The sequence below is a fragment of the Fundulus heteroclitus genome, chromosome 4 (assembly GCF_011125445.2).
Source record: "Fundulus heteroclitus isolate FHET01 chromosome 4, MU-UCD_Fhet_4.1, whole genome shotgun sequence".
Classification (NCBI taxonomy): Eukaryota; Metazoa; Chordata; class Actinopteri; order Cyprinodontiformes; family Fundulidae; genus Fundulus; species Fundulus heteroclitus.
Genome location: NC_046364.1, coordinates 14,092,518 through 14,113,130, shown reverse-complemented (window position 1 = coordinate 14,113,130; position 20,613 = coordinate 14,092,518). Strand labels below are relative to the sequence as shown.

General features: G+C 42.4%; 1 protein-coding gene across 1 annotated transcript in view; it reads left to right on the top strand.

Annotated features, from left to right (window-relative positions):
- Positions 1-1,084: 1,084 nt before the first annotated feature.
- The window catches only part of pla2r1 (phospholipase A2 receptor 1), a 37,960-nt gene continuing 18,431 nt past the window's right edge, over positions 1,085-20,613 (top strand). The window contains 18 exon segments of the mRNA XM_021322515.2: positions 1,085-1,497; positions 5,769-6,149; positions 6,220-6,393; positions 7,259-7,423; positions 7,564-7,677; positions 7,784-7,933; positions 8,174-8,368; positions 10,688-10,851; positions 10,933-11,037; positions 13,751-13,863; positions 13,955-14,124; positions 14,230-14,435; positions 14,917-15,062; positions 15,507-15,591; positions 15,999-16,134; positions 16,234-16,269; positions 18,057-18,217; positions 18,967-19,031. Coding sequence (XP_021178190.2) covers positions 1,356-1,497; positions 5,769-6,149; positions 6,220-6,393; positions 7,259-7,423; positions 7,564-7,677; positions 7,784-7,933; positions 8,174-8,368; positions 10,688-10,851; positions 10,933-11,037; positions 13,751-13,863; positions 13,955-14,124; positions 14,230-14,435; positions 14,917-15,062; positions 15,507-15,591; positions 15,999-16,134; positions 16,234-16,269; positions 18,057-18,217; positions 18,967-19,031 — 2,708 coding nt within the window. The 5' untranslated portion in view covers positions 1,085-1,355.

Sequence of the window (20,613 nt, the reverse complement as noted above, 5' to 3'; positions counted from 1 at the left end):
AGAGTGCGAAATACGGGGGGGTCCGGGGGGCTCGACCCCCCCGATTAACCCATGAGACCCCCTCAAAGCCTCAAAAGCAAAATTTAAAGGGGGTCTTAAATTGTGTCAAAAAATCTAAAAATGAAATATTTTTTGTCACTAATGGTCACTAAAAAATTTTTAAGCTCAACATGTCCAGTATTTAAAATTCAAAACATTTATTCACAAATATCAGAATTAGAATCAGACATACTTTAATGATCCCAGGGGGAAATATGTTCTTTTTTATGCCAAGTGGAGCCAGCCAATCCTATTCGCGGATGCAAATTAGGCATGTGCGCGCCAAACAGAAGGATAACGTAACGTTGACAACAATTAATACTAAAAATGTTTAAATTTTAGTATTAGGAACTGATCTTATCTGTTGTGCCTGTGCACTTTATCTGTTTCACTGTTGGTGAATGAGAAAATCCTCTCGAGTCCTTGTATGTCTGATGAATGTGAAGAATTGACATTAAAGCTAACTTTGACTTTGACATTGTAATGTTATAGGCCTACTGCATATTGAGAAAATTTACATCGGTATTGCGCAACAATCGGGAGATGGGGACCCCCCCCCCCAAATACTGACAGGTATTTCGCACACTGTGTCTTCAGTATTAAGGTCATAACAGGGGCCATGACCAGTTTTACAGGGGTACCGGCCCCTGGTGGCCCCTGTCTAGAACCGCCCATTATTCCGTTATTCTCTCTCTCTCTCTCTCTCTCTCTCTCTCTCTCTCTCTCTCTCTCTCTCTCTCTCTCTCTCTCTCTCTCTCTCTCTCTCTCTCTCTCTCTCTCTCTCTCTCTCTCTCTCTCTCTCTCTCTCAGATGTCAAATATATTTCTGAAATAATCCCTAATTAGTTCTCAGAAGAAATTGAGAATGTGGAAAATTCTCGGTGCCATTTTGCAAAATTCGTCACGCAGCTTTTAGGGTCTACACAGGCTAACTCCGTGTTGATTTAAGAAAACGAATATCGAAGAGAAGTTAAAGGGAGATTTTTTGTTTTGAACTCGTTTTGGTCTGTTGGGGAGTCCTCCGGTGAAAAGTCCCCTGACCGTGTCCCCAGTGGAAACCCAGCAGAGAGCGGCAGGAACGCAGCGCTCGGAGCCGGACGGAGGCAGCAGCTCCTCCGTCAGACGTGACGTCGCTGCTGGTTCCCCGCAGAAAAAAAAGAAAAAAGAAAAAAACTTCACTCCAGAGAAAGTTTTCTAGAAGGGGGTGAAGGGGGGAAAAAAAGGAAGAAGAAGAAGAAGAAGCTAGGAGCCTGCAAACAGCCGGAGCCTCGGAATGTGCAGACGCTCGGCTCTGCAGCGTTTCAGCCATCTGTCGAAATGTTGCTGCGCTTCTGTCGGTGCGTGGACTCGGCCGCTGCCGTGGCGGCGCTTGTTTGTCTGACTCTGTTGCTGTTGTCGAAAAGCTGCCTGTGTAACAGCGAGGAGGTCCTGGGGAGAGAGCAGCTCGCTGAGTATTACAGTAAGTCGGTATCCATCATCACCCAGCCGCAGACCGCTCGTCTTTCTTTCTTTAGCAGCGCGCTGCACAGACCGACTGCAGCCCCAGGATTGTATAACTGCGCTGCTTTGTGTTAAACTAGCAAAGATCTATGTTTTCCCTGCAGGGCTGTGTGTGTGTGTGTGTGCGCGACTAAAATTAGATCGTTCCTCCTCTTTTTTATTATTACTATTTTTTTGATTGGCTGCTTGATCACAGTCATGAGACGCACAGAAGCACCGGGTTCAAACAACTATTTTATTTTCCCTACGAATGCCAATAAAACGCACAGGCATGTTTTTTTTTCCGCCTTGAAGAGTTAATTGAAGGTTATCTTAAGTTGTAGGCTATACTATGCAGCTCAAACAAAGCTGAAGTGACCGAAATGTGTAATCCAAGTCTATAACGTCTTTACTTTACTTTAGTAAATTGTTTCAAAAAGACTTACCAGCTGCGCAACTGGAGAGCAAAAAGGTAATCAACCAGAGGTCTAAGTCTGACTATTTTACCTTGATTGGATCTATGGTGGGCTAATTCAATATAAAGACAACAGCAACAAAAAACTCTATTCTATTCCCCTATTGATAAAAATACACCAAAACTAGGAAAAAGATTTAAAAGAAAAACCAAAACTACTTTTGCCAGCAAAAACTTGATGGGTGCTGCAAAGGAGTTGGAAACTCTGTCAGATTATAGGCTGATTGAGCTACTCTGGGTCTCAGAACTATTTTTGGTTAACTGGCCGCAAGCTCGGGACACTAGACGTCATCTAAAGAAAAGGTGAGGGACCATCTTTGTTTTTAAAGGGGCCATGACAACAAATTTCACATTTTTTCACAGTTTTTGGGGTTATAATATGGTCTGTTGTGCACTGATGAGGCCGTGTGAATGTCAAAAGTGAACACCAAAGGAGCTTTATCGGCTCAAACACCGCGTCGCAGAAGTCGTGGAGCATGAATACCCCGTATTCAACATCCAACTAACTTCACCACGGTTACTAAAAAGGAGAGCTGAAATGTCCTTGGGGGTGAAAAAAAAGCATGAAGTTTACACTTACTCCCGAAGGACGAGAGAATCACAGAAGAGTGAAGTTCATTGGTACCACTTTACAATAAGGCTCCCTTTATAGAGGCTTAGAAATGGTTTGTTTCTTTTAACCAACTCAACAGAATGGATTCAGCATACCCTCACACCCAGCTTGCCTGTTTGATATTGAGCTCATTTGTGTTGTTTTAACCTGATCTCCCTGGAAAAAAAAAAAAACTTGTTCTGAAATTGTGTTATTATAATTTAATCTGTAAACACTTTATAAATCATTGATAGCTGTTTATTATGCATTAATAAATGACAAGAAAGAGACACAACTGACTTTCACGTTTCAAATTCTATGTGTTTCATCTAGAGTTTTTATACTAAATATTTCAGTCTAAAGTACAACCTTGTAAGCTCCATAAGCATTTGAAAACATAATTATCTACCTTCTCTACGTTATCACTGCATTATAAACATCCACAACTATAAAAGGGAGCCTTACTGTAAAGTGTACACCATGACACAAAGTAGAATGTGGGTTTTCCAACTATGGTTGTAGCCAATTAGAGTGAAGTCAACTTGGTAGAGTTACATATCATCACCATGACCAACCCCTTTACTGAGGAGGGACATTTGGCCTGACAAGACAACACGTTGACGTTATTTTCTTTATGAAATTCCTTGGAGAATCTATATATGCAGCGATATCAACTACATGCAATGGTTTATGCAGTGATATGGCACCGCTGTGCTTTTTTAGACGTTTCCTGTTACGATACACCTGGTTCAAATGACTCGCCATACCTTGGCGAGTCACTACCACCCACTGGCCTCTGACACCTAGAGGGCAGTGGTCTCCGACAACCAGGACTGGTGACCACTGCTGTGAAAGACTCGCGTCATCGCTATACTAGAGGGAAAGGTCAAAAAGCAGTACCAAAATAGCTGTCTTGAGACCTGGCAGAACAAGCTTGATTCGGTTTCCTCAAGAATCCCATCGACCCAAGTGCAACGGCCTTTCATGCAGAAAGAAAAAAGTTGTTTTTTTTTTTTAGACGGAGCTCGGTGGAAAACTGCTCTGCTCTGACACACGCTACAAATTATATTCAACCTTTCCTTCATGTGAAGCTGCTAGAGAGAAAAGCACACAGTCATGTGTTTATTTAGATACTCATAAAAATGAATAGGGCATTTGTAACTTATATAAGGACAAATCTTCTGAAACAGCAGTAATTCTTCGGGATTTCTGCAGGTTTTTTTTGGGAGGGGGGGCTATTCTAAAATCCTCACTGAAGGAACAACCTCTATATTTCAGCACAACACCATAAAACATTCTGCATTAGCAAAGCCTGTTACTTTGCAATTAAAGAGAGGTTGTGTAAAGACTCATGTCCTCCAGTCTAAAGCTGCAGGTGTTTAAAAAAAAAAAATTTGTGCTGGATAAATACATAGAAACGAGGCTCCAAAGTAGCTGAGTGAGATATATTTTTTGCTTTAAGGGCTACAGCTCTGGATCCCAATCTTTCCTATGATTGCATAGGTTTTAGGCTAGATGCACTTACTGCTTACTGCACTTCTGGTTAGATGCTAAACTGCAGTGTGTTGCTCTGTACCTGTACATGTGTCATGACAATAAAGTTTGATCTAATCTAATCTAATAGTTTTAATTTGCAAATTGTCATAAAAGTGTGGAAAAATGTCCAGTTTATTTATCTTTACCACAAAGTCAGCACATTTTTGCAAACATGGTTTATTTACTTCCTAATAAAAGACAATATATATATTTCAGCATGACAGTGAAATATGAGAATTCCAGAGGTGCTGCTTTGTTTTGATTCATTATAAAACCCCTCTCCAAAACACAATTACTTCTATATTTTGTATGGTGCTGGATCGCTGATCCTCCCAGAGAAAACAGAGCAAGGTAATTTAAACACAGAAAATACTTTTGGTCAAGCAGACACTTGATTCCCTCGTCCGCTTGACGTTACACCCCTTTTAAAAGCAATAGTTTTTCAGCAGCCCCAGCTCAACACAAACAAGTTAAAACGCTTAATTAAATCTAGAGCCATGCATTCTTTAGTATGCGGTCGTGACTTGAAGGAAGTTAGAATTTCTCCGTGTTCTTTCATAACTTCCTGAAATATTTAGCATGCATCCCTCTTTTCTGGTTTTGGCATCCAGTTACACAGTAAAGTTATGGCAGTTTTGAAGAGAAATGGTTCTCCTGGCAAAAAAACCTCACAACTTTATATTAATAGGGGACGTGTCATGCAAGATCCGTTTTTTCTTAGCCGTTAAATTTTGTCGTGTACTTGGAGTTTCGAGGAATGCAGAAAAGTTGAATTTAGTCTGTCCAGGAGCTGGGTAGATGTCGTTATATTCTGTTGGGGTCATATTTTACAAGCCGTTCGGTTTTCTCTATTTTCTATTATGTTTTTTGAATGATTACGTCACAGTATTTTCTCTGGAGCTGCTAAACAATTTCACGAATCTGCCACTTTCGTTTTTCACAACAATTTTGTAGTCCTAGCTGAAAAATGCCAAAGCTTAAAGTGGATAAGTGAAAATGTTCAGTTGTTGGGTGCATTAACCAGGGATGCACGAGACCAGCAAAAAGTGCAAAATGCGATGATATCAGTAAATGTTGCGATAACGATATAGCTTGCAATAAACAAAAAAAAAAAGAAATAAAGCGTTAATGTCTTTCTGCTTTAGGATCATCGCAAACATAAACCCCGGATAATGATGAGTAGTCTATCCAGCTACCACGGGAGGTTTTAGTAAAAAGGCTGCCTCTGTCCGACTTGCGATGTTTTGGCAAAAAGCCAAGCTGTAGTTTCTTATCAATTTCACCACCTCTGAGCCTTCTCAAACTTTTTAAGTTTAAACAACAGCTATCACCGAACATTAGGGGCACTGAGATTAGCTCACACTTATTGCACTCTAGGCGTTTCTTTGCAATATGCATATTGCTATGACAATAAATTTGCGTTAAATTGTGCAGTACTGGTATTAACCCACATAATTTATTACACTGTCCCTATCTAGTGCAAAAAACACAAAAGGTATTGTTTCCGTCTGGTGTAGAAACATATCATTTTGGGGAAAATAAGCTTTTTTTTTGCTTGTTGCCCTCATTGATGAATTTACAATGTACGGCTCTACATTTCTCCCCAACAACCCGCGCCTGAGTATCTCGGCTCCCTCTCCCCCTCCAGCAAAGGGCCTCTTCATCCTGGAGAGCGTTACGCTGAAGCGCTGCGTGACGGTGGACCGCTCCAATGTGGTGCTGGAGGACTGCGAGCGTCCCACGCGCCGTATGCTGTGGAAGTGGGTCTCTCGGCACCGACTCTTCAACTTGGGCTCCAGCACGTGCCTTGGCCTAAACATCGTGAACACCACGCAGCCCCTGGGGATGTTTGAGTGCGACATGAACTATCCGGTGATGTGGTGGCGCTGCCTTGGAAACATGCTTTACGGAGCATCAGAGTGGAAGTTGATGGTGTCCGGACGTCTGGTGGTGGTCAAAAAGAACATTTACCACGAGTGGAAAAGGCACAACACTCTCAGAGAAGGGCCCTGCTCACATCCATACGAAGGTGAATGAATTATTGATCATATAGAAAACACTATGTGTGTTTCTTCTTAATAAATATGTTTGATTTACAGAAATCCACACGCTTTTGGGAAACGCACGTGGATATCCCTGCGTTTTCCCCTTTAATTACAACAACAAATGGTATGCTGAGTGTACAACTGAGGGCCGTGAGGATGATCTTCACTGGTGTTCTATCACTGATCGCTACGATCAGTCCGAAAGATGGGGCTTCTGTCCAGTTAAAGGTACCGTTCATACATAAACTCTATCATAATTACGTGTCGTGATGTCGGAGCCAAAAGCTAGCAGGAGATAGACACATTGGAAATACTGGGAAAACAACAGAAAATTGAGGATAAGTTGAGAACGAAAGTCCTTTCTACACTAGTCCCATTAAAGGCATACTATGCAACATATTTCAGTTAATTAATGTGCTCCATACCGTTTTGGATGATTAAATGAGTCATTTCAGGTCGAACAAAGATTTTCTCGGCTGCCCTGGTGGTCTGTGGGGGAAATACCGCACTTGCAATTGCAGGAGCCCTCGGCCCGCAAACACAGGCTCAGAAGTCTCGTGCAAGACCGCGAGAGTCGGTCTTGCTTTACAGCGAGAACTCCATGTGTTTTTGCCCTGCCATTCACTATATGCACGCGCGAAAGCAACAACAAGGAACCGCGTGTTAACGTCAAATAAACATGCAAGAATATCAAGTTTTTTTTAAAATTATTATTATTATTTATTTAATTTTTTTGAATGTTGGCGAGGCGGTAGCATGAGTTTGGCGAGGCGGCCGCCTCGCCAAGATAGCGCTGCGGGAAGCCCTGATGTTCATACCTTCACTGTGTTAGTCATTGTTTGTACTGCCGTTTTTTCGACTTTTCGTTGCGTTCGCCTGTCTGCTAAGCTCAAAACCACCGCGCCTGGCTTGACGGAGAAACCAGAACAGCTGAGCATCTTTACGACAGTGCACTTTTACTTTCGCCCTCTGGGGGGAGCCTCGCTGGAAAATCAACCCCGGTTGCATAGTATACCTTTAACCTAAAAAAGCACCGTTAACTCTCTGCCTGTTGGCCAGCTGCTAAGTTTTCAATTTGTGCCTCAACTACTAGTTTCCAACTGCGAGCACTTCTGGGATTCGAACCAGGAGCTCCGGGCGTGCTACCAGTTCAACCTGTACACCATCCTCACCTGGAGCCAGGCGCTGTCCACTTGCCGGGCTCAGGGGGGAGATCTGCTGAGCATCACCAGCCTGGCAGAGCGCAGGTACATCCGAGGTGGGCATCCTATAGAAGTAAACACTCAAGCACTCGCGTTAGGGTCAGGTGTTTGGGTTCTTCTCAGCCGCAGCCTTTTTGTTGTGACTCTAGACATTAATGCATAACAGTTTTAACTTTTTTTTTTCATGTTTGGTTAGATCGACTTGCAAATGTTGGTGTGATGGTGTGGATTGGGCTGAACCACCTGATGGACGGGCACGGATGGAAGTGGTCCGACGGAGCTCCCTTATCACTGGTGAATTTCACTACAGGTACCGCCTATTTGTCGACACTGACCATGTGCGCTCCCGCAATCTGCCTTTCTTCCTAACTTTATGTTGAGATAATATTTGGCTCAACGTTCGGCCTGTCCTTCAGGGCTAGCTGCTAGTCCGCTGCAGACCGACATGCAGTGCGGCGTGTACAACTCTGCCTACGGAGGCCGCTGGCAGAGCCTTTCCTGTGAGTCCGCCCTGCCTTACATCTGCAAGAAGACACCGAAGGACGACAGCATGGCTGAGCCGCTAGGTGAGAGTCTGGTAAACCGCAAGAAAGAGAAACAAGTCATTAAAGTATCTGGCTGCTTTGCTGCTTCCTCTGGAGGCGGGTATGAGTAAGGAGCAGCGATTACTTTTGGCACGTTTTCATACCTATTGTTGTTCTCGGCTTGGCTTTTGACATTTCTCTCTGTTTACGATTTTTCCTTATCCGACTTTTTATGGTTGTTTTGTCTTGACCTCTCTCACTTCTTGGTTCTTCTCCTTTCAGAGAACTGGCAGTACGTCCACACAGAGTGCGCTGATGGCTGGTGGCCTCATAATAGCTTCTGCTACCGCGTGCTGGCAGAAGAAGAGGCCGGAAGCTGGGAGGAGTCGTCCCGAGCCTGTGGCTCTCTGGGGGCAAACCTCACCAGTCTCCACTCCTTGTCAGAGGTGGAGATGCTGCTCAACCTGCTGGCTAACTGTAAGAAGCATCAAGCAAGAAGTGATTTATTGGCTGTATTTGATCAAACATGACAGATAACATTATGTTCGTCAAGGGCAAGTTTTCCTTATTTATAGTACCATGAAAAGGAATCCAGCTTTTCAAGGAATAAATTTTTTTTTTTTTTTTTTTTGTCGGTTTAAAGTTGTCTTTGGCAAATCATCTTTGGGAGTTTCTGAAGGGCCTTTTATGTAAGTTTTTAGCAGACTTTGGCTGTTTTTGATACATTTTTATTCCAGAATTTATTGAAAATAAAGCTAAGCCAAGCTAAGAATCATTCAGGCACACAATTTCAACTAAACTCAAGGGGAGAACCAAAAATTCCAAAGATAACCACATCTGCAAAAGATAAAATAGTATTTGAGTTTCGGTCCATTGAGGTGACTCCCCAAGAGCTATTGGTATACACTAGACATTCAACTAAAGCATTAAGCTCTCTAAACACCTGTTTAGAGAGCTTAATGCTTTAGTGGTGGCTCTCTAACAGGTGGCTCTCTAAACACCTGTTGTGTCTATAATGTTTTTTTTTTCTTCAACACATGATTCTTAGATGTTGTTTATTTGCTGTAGATAAATTTATTTTTAGGTCTGGTACTTTTGTCCTCCTCTTGTGCACTGATCATAATAATGATAATGTTCACCCATGAGGAGTTAACAGAAAATGGGCAAATATTAGCTTGCAAGAAAGTCTGGCTTTTCCAAGCCAGGCATGAAGAAATGAGGTTTGGTTTGTGCCATTACCAGATATTTAGCTGCACTGTATAAAAACACACATTTTATCTGTTTTCCTCACCATATTAGAATAAATCAGATTAAAGATCATTACAAGGCATTTGTTGGGCAGTGGTATAAAGCTTGATGTTCCGCATTACTCCAGACTCTTTGAATTGAGAAAGCTCCCTGGATAGGAAGCGAAACGGCTTTAAACTTCGGAAAACAAGTCCAGTTGTTTTGCTTTCGACTTTTTTTTGAAAACCAGATTAAGTTTTCCTGTTGTCCTGTTAGTTAGGATTATCAAAATTACTTATATATGCTGGATGCCAGAATAGGCATTTTTAAATACTTCCTAAAATCCAAAGGTTTACATGAATTTCTGTCTTATGTGGTAAACTCGCCCTTTAAATGGTATAACTGTGGTCAAACAGTTTTGGTATCCTTCCACAGGACTTTTCACAGTCATTTGTTTAAATTTTGATCCATCTCTCCTGACAGAACCGCTGTAACTTAGTTTGCAGACCACCTTGCTCACGCACACATTTTAAAATTTTCTCTTGGGACTAAGAACAGGAATTTGTGATGGCCACTCCAAAACTAATTACTTTGTAACTAAAATTTGGCAGTATGTTTCAGGTCACTGTTCATTGTGAAGATATATATTTTGGGTCATGGATTCTTCCTCATTGAGTGGCCCTTCAGGCCATGTTGGCAGAGATTATAATACCAACTTCAACCATGATCTTTACAAGGATTTAATTCTGGGGTTTACACACATTTCACACCAAAGATCCAATCTCTATGATGGCCGCACATTTTTGTGCCGTTTGTTCATGCTTATAATTATTTGAACAGATTAATGCAGCACCCTTGCGTACCTTACGATTGTACTCAAGGATGAACAAGACGTGGAGGGCCACAATGGTTTTTCTGTTATCTTTGCTGATTTCTGTAGATTTTTTTTAATGATGTCACACAAGGAAGTAGTAGTTTGAAGTGTACCTTAAAATACCCGCACAGGGATTCCTCCAGTCAGAAGCGTACAGCGTTTTTGTGTATATAAACTTCAAAAATATGATAATCCTAACTGAGCAAAAACAGGAACGGTTGAGTCTGATTTAAAGTCAGACAAGGAGAAAAAAAGGTTATGTAATTTTAAACGTTATGTAAATATCCTTCCATTTTCTATACCCACTTTTCCATGCAGGGTCATGGTGGGGCTGGTGCCTATCTCCCGCAGTCACTGGGCAAGCAGTGAGGTGCAGATCACCAGTCCATCACAGGGCAACAGTTCCCTTCCAGAGAGAAACAGCTTTAGAGTAAATGGTTTAGAGTAACGGGACTGTGGGAGAAAGCCAGAATACCCACACATGCACTGGTCAAACCCAGTGATCGAGCCCAGGCCCCTCTTACAGCAAGGCAACAGTGCGTCAATGAAAAAACCCCACAAAAAAACCCGCTTTTAATCTTTTCTAAATCTAACAGACAATGATGTGATTCACCAAGTCACAAAAATATTCCTATTTTATCTAAAACTGTTGCAATTTATCTGTTTGTGTTTTGTTGCGTCCTCATGTTCTGCAGCTTCCAGGGAGGACACAGAGGTCTGGATCGGCCTGTGGAAGCCGGGGGCGTCGCCGGCCGTAGAGTGGTCGGACGGTTCCCCCGTAACGCTGACTCTCTGGGACCGGTACCACCCTGTTCACAACCTGACGGATTCAACGCTCTGCGTCAAGGTGGAGAAAGAGGTAGGACACTGTATGTAGACCAGAAAAAAACGTGCAGTTTCCTGCCATCCATGTCAAACTAAATTCTTCCCTCTCTCATAGAAAGGCAACTGGCGTTTGGCCCCCTGCGATGAGCAACACCCTGCTGTGTGCCGTAGAGAAAGTCCAGCTCAGCACAGAGGAACCCGGGACGAAGGATGTCCTGGGGTAGGACCCTTAACGTACAGCTTTTACCCTCCGGCTTGTGGTTACCTGCTGTGTGTTTGGGAGCAAAACAAGTCGAGTCATAGATGGCACGCTGTAAGCTGGGCTCAGATTAGTGGTGGAGGTTACACGGCACATTACATGGTTACGCAACATACACGCTTAAACTGCTGAAACTCTTCTAAAACTCAAAGAAGGTGGCACACTTTTAGGTTAAAAGGCCAAAACATATACTTCAAGATGAACGTTTTACTTTCTTTATAGCAATTTTAAAAGGAACTAGTATATAAAAAGTTTTTTTTTTGGACAAAGTTCTGATTTTGGGTGTGACCCAGGCAGATTTTCAAATATCTGCAAGAATAACGTTAAATATATTACAAAGCAGAATTATTTTCCCATCAGAAAATCAATTTTGATGACAGTCTATAATAACATTTGAAGCTTTTATTTTAAAACCATCTCCGTTTTAAACTAAAGGCTTGGTGTACAGGGTTGCTTTGCTGCACCGTGCGCCGGGACACGCACCACAAAGAGCCACACACCCGCCGCAGCTCAACCCTTAGTCCAACAAGTTGGCCCTTCACAAGCACAAAGAGCTGATTCACCCGCCCGCTGACGTATTGTCTGGCATTCGCGGTTCTCCTTGACTCTGTTTACAAGAATATCAGCCTCCTGAGTCATCAGGCTACTTGGTACTTTGGAACAGGAGGCCAAAAAAAAAAAAATTACCCCAAGGGCACAATATCAACCATCGCGCTTGAGCCGTCTGTGTTGGTTCTCGCCTGACGTGCTGCGAACAAAGACCTGTTTTCTCTGTGACGTTTTCTTCTGCAGCAAGTTTATCCTTAAAACGCCCAGCAGGTATTTCACCCTCGGGTTTTCAAAAAAAAGCTTGATGCAGATGTGAGGGGGGGAGGGTCTGGATCCCCTTGAGGCAGCTGGGGGGTTTAAGGCTTTATAGGGGTGATTCGGGTGAAAGAGGGAAATTTGCACCACTTGTCTAAACAACCTCTCTGCACATTGCGTTCACTTTTCAGTAACACTCTGAAGCCAACGCAGAACCACAGAAGAAGACCTGCCTAAATCACAACTGGCTTGGTTTAACGTGTTAGGACTAACATCATCATGAACGTCTTTTGGAAACACAGGCCAGATAATGAAACACACGCAGAAATACAAACATTTATTTAGCCATCATAGTGATGTCACTTTAAGCGCCAGTTTTAGATGCTCAGTCTCTTTATTGATTTATCAAGAAAAGCAACTTTTTCATTGTGATAACATTACCATACAAAACATTCACCCCCGGGTTTTTACTTTTTGTTGCATTCCAACTTGCAGTTTAAAAGTTGTTGTTTTTTTATCTTCTTTAATGTGACGTGCATACATATGTATCCACCCCTTTGTTATGAAGCCCCTGAAAGGTTCTGGTGTAGCCAGTCACCTTCAAAATGTCATATAATTAGTGAAATGAAGTGTGTGGTCTAAGTGACACATGATCTGTCAGTATAAACACAGCTGCTGTGAAAGCCCTGAGGCAGCAGCACCTCTAAGCATCACACCATGAAGACCAAGGACCTCTCCAAACAAGTCAGGGACACAATTGTTGAGAAGTATAAGTCAGGGTGGGGTTATAATAAAAATAAAAATCCAAAATCTTTATCCAAACATCCAACGCTCTGCCTCCTGGCTCTTCCTCGGTGCCGCTCCCTCTAAATAATACAGCATCACTGTTCTCACCACCATCTTGTACACCTTGTCTTTCATTCTCGCTGACTCTCAAACACACCTCACGCTTTTCTGCACCCGTTCCAACCTGCTCGGAGACGTTTCTGCGCCTCCATTTCCATGCTCACTGTTGCTCTGAGCTGTTCAAATCCAACAACCTTCTCTATCTCTTCTCCCTGTAACCTCACGACCTCCCCTTGGGTTCCTTTCGTTCACGCAAACGCATTCAGTCTCGCTACGACTAAACCTCCGTTCCGTCTAGGTGTTCCTCCACCTGTTCCCTTCTCTCACAACGTTGTCTTCAAGCATCATACTCCACGGAGATTCCTGTCTAGCCTCATCTGTCATCTTGTCCATCGCCACTACAAACAAAGAGGGGGCTCAGGGCTAATCCTTCACTGCAAAAACGGAACTAGAAGTAAGTAAAATGTTCTTAAAATTAGTGTATTTGTCCTTGATTTGAGCAGGTAAATAAGATGTTTTGCCAATGGAATAAGAATTTTGCACTTAAAATAGGAACAATTCATCTCAATCATCTTATTTCAAGTGCAGGATGTCTAATTGTCTTATTTTAGGGGTAAAAATGCTCATTCCATTGGCAGATAAGCTTATTTATCTGCCCAAATCAAGGACAAATACACTAACTTTAAGAATATTTTACTTATTTTTAGATCCGTTTTTGCAGTGTTGATGCACCGCCACTTCCACCTTGAACTCCTCTGTCACACCTACAGCACACCTCACCACTGTCTTACCGCTCTCGTTCATGTCCTGCACCCCTCTAACACACTTCTCTACCCAGGACTTCCTCACACATTGCCACAGCGCCTCTCTTGGCACCCTGACACATCCTTTCTTTAGACCTACAAAAACACAATGCAGCTCCCTCTGCTCCCTTCTTCAGTGTATTCTGTGAAAAAACCGGACACAAATGTCTGAAATAAAATTATTTAGTGGATTTTTTTTTAATCCCTGATTATCCTTCTAGGGTTGGAAGAGACATGGTAATTCCTGTTACACGGTAACCAGTCACGAACAGACATTTGAAGACGCGACGTTAGGATATTACTGCACGGCTCCGCTCCTCACCGTGGAAAACAGGTGATATATTTAGCCAGGTTTTTTATTTTAACGACGACACAGCTCTAAATCTCCTCTCATCCTTTTTCTTCTTTTGTGCTCACCCTGGCAGGTTTGAGCAGGCTTTTGTCAACAGTTTGCTGAGCGCGAATGGAGCCAACAGCAGCATGCGCTACTGGATCGGCCTCAGGGACCAGGACAAGAAGGGGGAGTACAGGTGGCTTTCCCGAAATGGCTCTTCTCTCCCGCTCACCTTCTCCAACTGGAACAAACACCAGCCAGGTGACCGCTTGTCGCTGGCTAATAAAACAGACTTGTTGAGACGGCAGTGGTCGGTTCTGAAGTGAATCTTCCTTCTTTTTTTCTCTCTCTCTCTCTGTTTACCAGTCAGTGCTGGTGGCTGTGTTGCCATGTCTGGTGGTCCTGCTTTGGGTCACTGGGAGGTGAAAGACTGCAAATCCCACAAGGCTTTGTCAGTGTGTAAGATGAGCAGCAGCTACAATGAGGCTGCGCTTCCAGAGCGCCACATTGATGCTTACGCCCCCTGTCCTTCAGGCTGGGAATCGCACTCTGGACTGCTTCACTGCTTTAAGGTCTGATGTTCTAATCTACATTCTTACCTCCAACTGTGACTGTCAGATTGAAATCACAACTCCGGGCTATTTATTTTCATAAAATGCTATTTTTTGCAGAGATTCTTTTGCTAATTCAGGTGAGGAAATTCCTGAAATCCGTGTTGGAAATGTTGCAGCACATTAGCCGTTTTCACCCTTAAACGTTTTCTTTTAAATCACTAGGTAGTTGACATTTGTTTTTGTCGACTGTCTTTTAAAGAACTGTTTGCTCTGCAGACGAGTGGCAAGTTGGGTTGGATTGGTTAATGGGTTTATTTAGAAAATAATAATGCATTATGATAAAAAAGAGAAACTAAAATCTTATCTTTGTTTTAGTAAAGCAATGTAGTTTTTATAGTAATCATGCTCTGTTATTGGTGACAGTATTTGGACTGGATTGGGAAAATGCTGTGGCATTTCTCCAGTTTACCCTCTACCTCCCCCCGTGTCGCCCCTGTAGGTGTTCCATGATGAGAAAGTGTTGATGAAGCGCTCCTGGGTGGAAGCAGACTTCTTCTGCCAGGCCCTGGGGGCTCAGCTGGCCAGTTTCCAGCACTACGAGGAGCAGGTGTTTGTTAAGCACCTGCTCAGCACCATGTTTGAAGGGTTGGTATTGCCCATCGAGGCGCAGGATCGTTATGAGAACTAATAAATGCATTCTATCGTAAATCCAGGTTGCCTGTAATCCAATTACAGCCACAGATTAATTTTGAAGGGATTTAATAAGAATAGGAAAATAAAGGAAGAGTGAAGTCTGTAAAGTTCCCTAACAAAGTTAAGGGTTAATTAGCCTCCCTGCCTCAGGCTACGCTTACTAGAAATTTCAGTGGAATCTAAAGACGTGAATTTTAATCATGTGTCTGGCCTTGTCGCTTTCAGTCTTCTGCAGAAACATTTTAGCGCAGCACAGATGACTGATAGAGGCCAGTAGTTCATGTTGTTGTGAGCATTTTTTTTTTTTCAAATAGGAAAAAAAAAACATCTGGTGTGGAGTTAAACTTCTGTGTGCTTATTTTTTTCCCTCTTTCTCCCCTGTGTGTTATTTTGTAGAACAGAGGGTCGCTGGTTCTGGGTGGGTTTAAATAAGAGAGATCCCGGTCGCCTTGGAGTCTGGGAGTGGTCCGACGGCTCTCCAGTAAGCACGCAGAGATGTTCACTGCAAAAATGGAACTAGAAATAAGTAAAATGTTCTTAAATTAGTGTATTTGTCCTTAATTTGAGCAGGTAGACAAGATGATTTGCCAATGGAATAAGATTTTTGCACTTGAAATAGGAACAACTCATCTCCATCATCTTATTTCAAGTGCAGGATGTCTAATTATCTTATTTTAGGGGTCAAAATACTCATTCCATTGGCAGATAATCTTATTTATCTGCCCAAATTAAGGATAAATACACTAACTTTAAGAACATTTTACTTATTTTTAGATCCTTTTTTTGCAGTGTTTCGAAACAGCTTGCAGAAAGCAAGAGCTGTATTGTGTAGAAAACGGGCAATTTTACAGCTTTTTTTTCTTACCAGCCCTGTCCATCTCCGTGCAGATCGTGACATCTTTCATCGGAGATAAAAACGACGAGGATGACAGGAGGGACTGCGCCGTGTACAGCGACCTGACCAACGCTCTCATGCCGCGGCCTTGTGACACCAAACACGAGTGGATCTGCAAGCTGTCGCGAGGTAAACATGCTCACACCGCTTCCCTCCACACCGTCTCGTCGTATATATATAACGCACGTCGGCGCTGCCTGATTCAGTAAACTGTGTTTCACGCTGCAGGCGACCAACTGAGGAAACCCTACTGGTACACTGAGCGTAAGTAAAAACAATTGGAGCTCTGCAAGATTTCATGATGATTTGACAGGAGATTACCACTAGATGTCTCACTAGAGCGCCTGAAGCTACAAACTGTAGATCTGAGACTGTAAACTAGCCCTGAGCCTCTGAAGCAGCTGCTAGTTCTGTTGCCCAAGTCCTTGAATAGAAAGTGACCCACACAGACGCCCACGTAGGCTTCGATCTATTCAAAGCCTTTTTGCTAAAGTGACTTGTGTGTCCTCAAGGTGATGATGCATTATATTAATTCATAGCGAGCTCATAGAGCCGTTCGAATTCAATCGGATTCAGTTTCTTAATATGCAGCTTTTGTACACAGTCTAGAAAAGTCCATGAAATTAGATTTTTTTGTGATAGTTATTTCTTTGGGAAAAGAAATTGGAGTGGCTTTCAAAAGTGTCATCCCACTGTTCAGATACCAGGTATTTGTGAGGTTTGCACTTTGAATTGTCCTGTTACTGAAAAGTGCTTTATAAGTAAACTTGCCCTGCCTTAAAAAAATTTTAATTTATAAAGCATTTCCTACTTATGACCATACAATGCGACTTTTATCTTGCACAATGCAACAATAACATAAATCAGTTTTTGCGATAACCTGGCTGCAAAAGTGTGCAGTGTTTTGAACTAATGCTTTGTCTAAGCACCTTCTGGCTCAGTTTCACCATCCAGTCTCATTTGATAGGAGTGTCTGGGCATCCCCCTTCATGCCTTTTTAATCTGTGCATGTCCTACTTTACAAAAGTTCTCCAAATCTATCAGAGTTTGTTCACAGCCCTCTGTTGATCAGCCCACCAATCTTCTGTCAGACTGAGCTGTAGAGTTATGCCATTTCAAAACTGTGCTGTTCCTCCCATGAAGTCTTTCTTTCGTGGACGTGGACATATGATCAGACTTCACTGTGATGCTGGAGAGTAAAATCCACCTTCATCTTCGGCTTTCTAGCAGACGCCAGGCTGGTAGTTGGAACAATTTGTGATTTTGTCTGCAACGATAAAGAAATAAACAGATCCACCTAAAGAACAGCAAGCCCAGATCATGATGCTGCCACCGCCACTATATTTTGCTGTGGACATGACGCGCTTTTGGTGATCGTCTGTGATCCTTTTGGAACTGCGGCATGAAACGTCTAATGTTGATTCGTCAGCCCAGAACACCTCTATCTCCACAAGGTTCTTGGACATACAATATTTTGCCAGGTCCTGTTGTTTTCTTTTTAAGAAAACGGCAATTATCTCAGAGGAATGTCTTCATGTGAAAAGCACCACCTGTAATTGTCGTTACTTCCTGCCGCTCCTACGGTGTTGCGCTTAACCTCGTGGGAGCCTCTCTGACCAGTTTCTCTCTCATGGTTAGCCAAAGATGCACTGAAGTGGCAGAATTTTCTAAGGGTAAAAAAAAAAAAAACATAGGGGATACACAAAGTTAATGGCATCAGTAATTTCATAATTATTGAATTATTTCTATGGATGGAAAAATAGAGCGAAGACAAATAATGCGTTAAAAGATAGTAGCAGGGAAAAAGGCATCGCAAACAATTTGAGCTGACGGATGGAGAGCTACAGTTCAGGGAGAAAGCAAGCGAGGAAAGTAGTAACCAATGAAAGAAGAAGGGAAACAATGTTATTTGTATGGTTTTCCACAGCTTGTGTTGTCTTTGAGTAATTCGGAGTAAATACAAGGAACCTTTACATGTGTAACATCATCCGTTAATCAGCAGTGATGTTCATTTTGTTCTTTGGAAACCTCTTTTTTTGTTCTCCCTGCAGAGAGCCAGGCCTGGGTGTTTTACCGCGGAGCCGAGTACTTGCTGGCTAATCAGCCGTACAACTGGCACGCCGTCTCTTTGGCCTGTCAGATGATGGGAGCTCACCTGCTATCCATTCACTCCAGGGAAGAGTCGCAATTCATCAAGGAGCGCTTACGACGGGTTTGTCATTGCTCTCGTCCAATAGACTGGTTAGCACCGACAAGGTGCCGCGTGTAAATATCAGTAAAATGGTATTTATTCTCATGGTGGAAGCACATTTCAATACAGTGTTTACAATATTTCATTTTGAATTTGAGGGAAAAGCAGCCAGTAGTCGCTTTACAAGTATACAGTAATTACTTTGCTCGTTCTAAACGCCTAAAATGAAGCAGCATTTGGCTCCTATGCAGTCATTTCATCCCTGTATCACGATAATCTGAGTAAACATAGATGTTTTCAACCGGGTGAGCACAAGCACCGGTCAGAGTCTGTCTAATTGCAGAGGCTTGCCACCGCTGAATGGCCCTTACCGAGCCACTATTGGCTTCATGCTCCCACTGGAAAACCAACGAGCATGCAGACAATGACGCGTGTTTCACGTATGAGGTCCGGTGTTTGCACAAACACATCAGTGAGCTAAAATACCTCTTTGTGTGGACACTTAAATGCTCAAGTGGCTGACAAAGAAGAGGTAAGAATGGCGCTTCCTGTTGGCAGCGGCCTTTTTGGATCAGACTAAAGGCTAGATCAGACTGGTGGCGGTGAGACTTGTGAGGGGATAGTGGAAACAAAACGAGGCCATGAAAGAAGCAAGGCTAGGACCAAGGAGTGTGCCTGAATGGCTGTCCGTGATCTTTTAGGCGTGTGAGAAGGGATTGCTGTTGTAGAGTATAAATAAAGTATTTTGCCGATCCCTGCTCCTTTCACAGTTCTCTCTAGAACCGACCAGCTGGTGGATCGGCGTTTCCTTTGGCCCACCGGGAGAGGAGGTCAGGTGAGGGAGTGTTTAAATCTGTTAAACATCTTCTGTTTAGATTTTTTTTTTTCTTGCAGCCATAGCTATAGGTTGTAGTATTTATTTAAAGGTGATTTGTGCTGTTCATCTGTTTGTTCTTTTACTGTTTGAGCACATAAGATGGAGAAAGGTCTGTTGTGATCAATTTGATTCGCTAATACGATTTACACACAACCATGAGCAAATCCTTGGGTTACCTGATATACAAGGTGTAACTCGTTCAGCTGGAGACGTCATTCAAAGCTTTGAGTTCAAATCAAGGCACATCAAACACAGCATTGGTTGTTTACAGTGGTTTGCAAATGCTAAAAAGTTAGTAAATCAGTGTAATACGTCATGTCCCCCTAGCTATGCTCCTTGAAATAAAGGCGTAATGTAATCTTCAATTGATGATGATCCTTCAAGCGTTTTTTTTTCTCCAGACTTGAGTTGCATTATTTTATCAGTCAGAGAAGATTTCCAACATGGGCACATAAAATCGGATACCTGCTGAAATCAAATTTTCATCTTGGAAAGCTGGATGTCCTTGTGCAGCCCTGGTTCAATATGGAGAATGGCTGCCATGTGCGATTTGCAGAAAAAGATGTTTGTGTGCACTTCTAATGGCTTGTATCACATTAAACCAGTCGAAGGTGGAGTAGAGAGGCTGGAAAAATCAACTAGGTGGGAAGGAAAGCTACCAAAATGACCATCTGTTCAGGATAAATCAAAGAAAAAAAAGTAAAAAAAAAAAAAAAAAAGACTGTGGTTCTTGCTGATACCTTCGTCTCTTAGTATTTCACAACTAAGTGTATAAACACTGCGATTGGGCAACATTTCACTACGCAGTTTGGAAATGACTGGAAAAGTAAGACTTGAAAAGTAAGGAATTTGCTTTTAGGCTTTGGTGAGTGTAGAAACTAAAAGCAGAAAAAAAAATTATATTCTCAGACATGATTCCTTGTCCCATTACACAAATGTTCCTCCCTCGCTCCTTTTTCCATTATTTTCTACCTTGTGCCCTTACTTCACTCCCTTCTTGTGTCCCTTATCCAGTGATTCGATGTGCACACTTTAGTTGTTTCCTTCCTTGTGTGCTTTCTTTGTTTATCTCCTTGCATCCTTCCTTTCTTTTCAATGATTTGCTTTCTTGTGTCTTACCTCCAATACTCCATTGTGTTTTCTTTGACTGTGTCTTCTACCTTCTTTCCCCCTTTCCTCCATTGTGTCCTTTTGTTTCCCTTTGTTCCTCCCTCCTTTCCAGCCTCCACATTTAAAGCCTATCCCGCTAAATATTTCCTGTCAAATTCATAATGATATTATGACTGAACACAAAGGATAGGGGACTTCGGGAAAGTTGAGTCTGGAAAAGTGTGTTTAGGAAGACTCCAACACCAGAGGTGAAATGTCCTGTAGATATTTTTTCCATTGTTTTTTTTTTCTTTTAGGTCTAAAGTTTATGCTTAATTTAGAGGAAAAGCATATAGAACAGTATTAGGTGTCCTTTGAACCAAGGGCTGTGAGGTAGAACCCGGGTTCAATAAAAACAATAATTACATGCATAACATGTATAACAACTCAA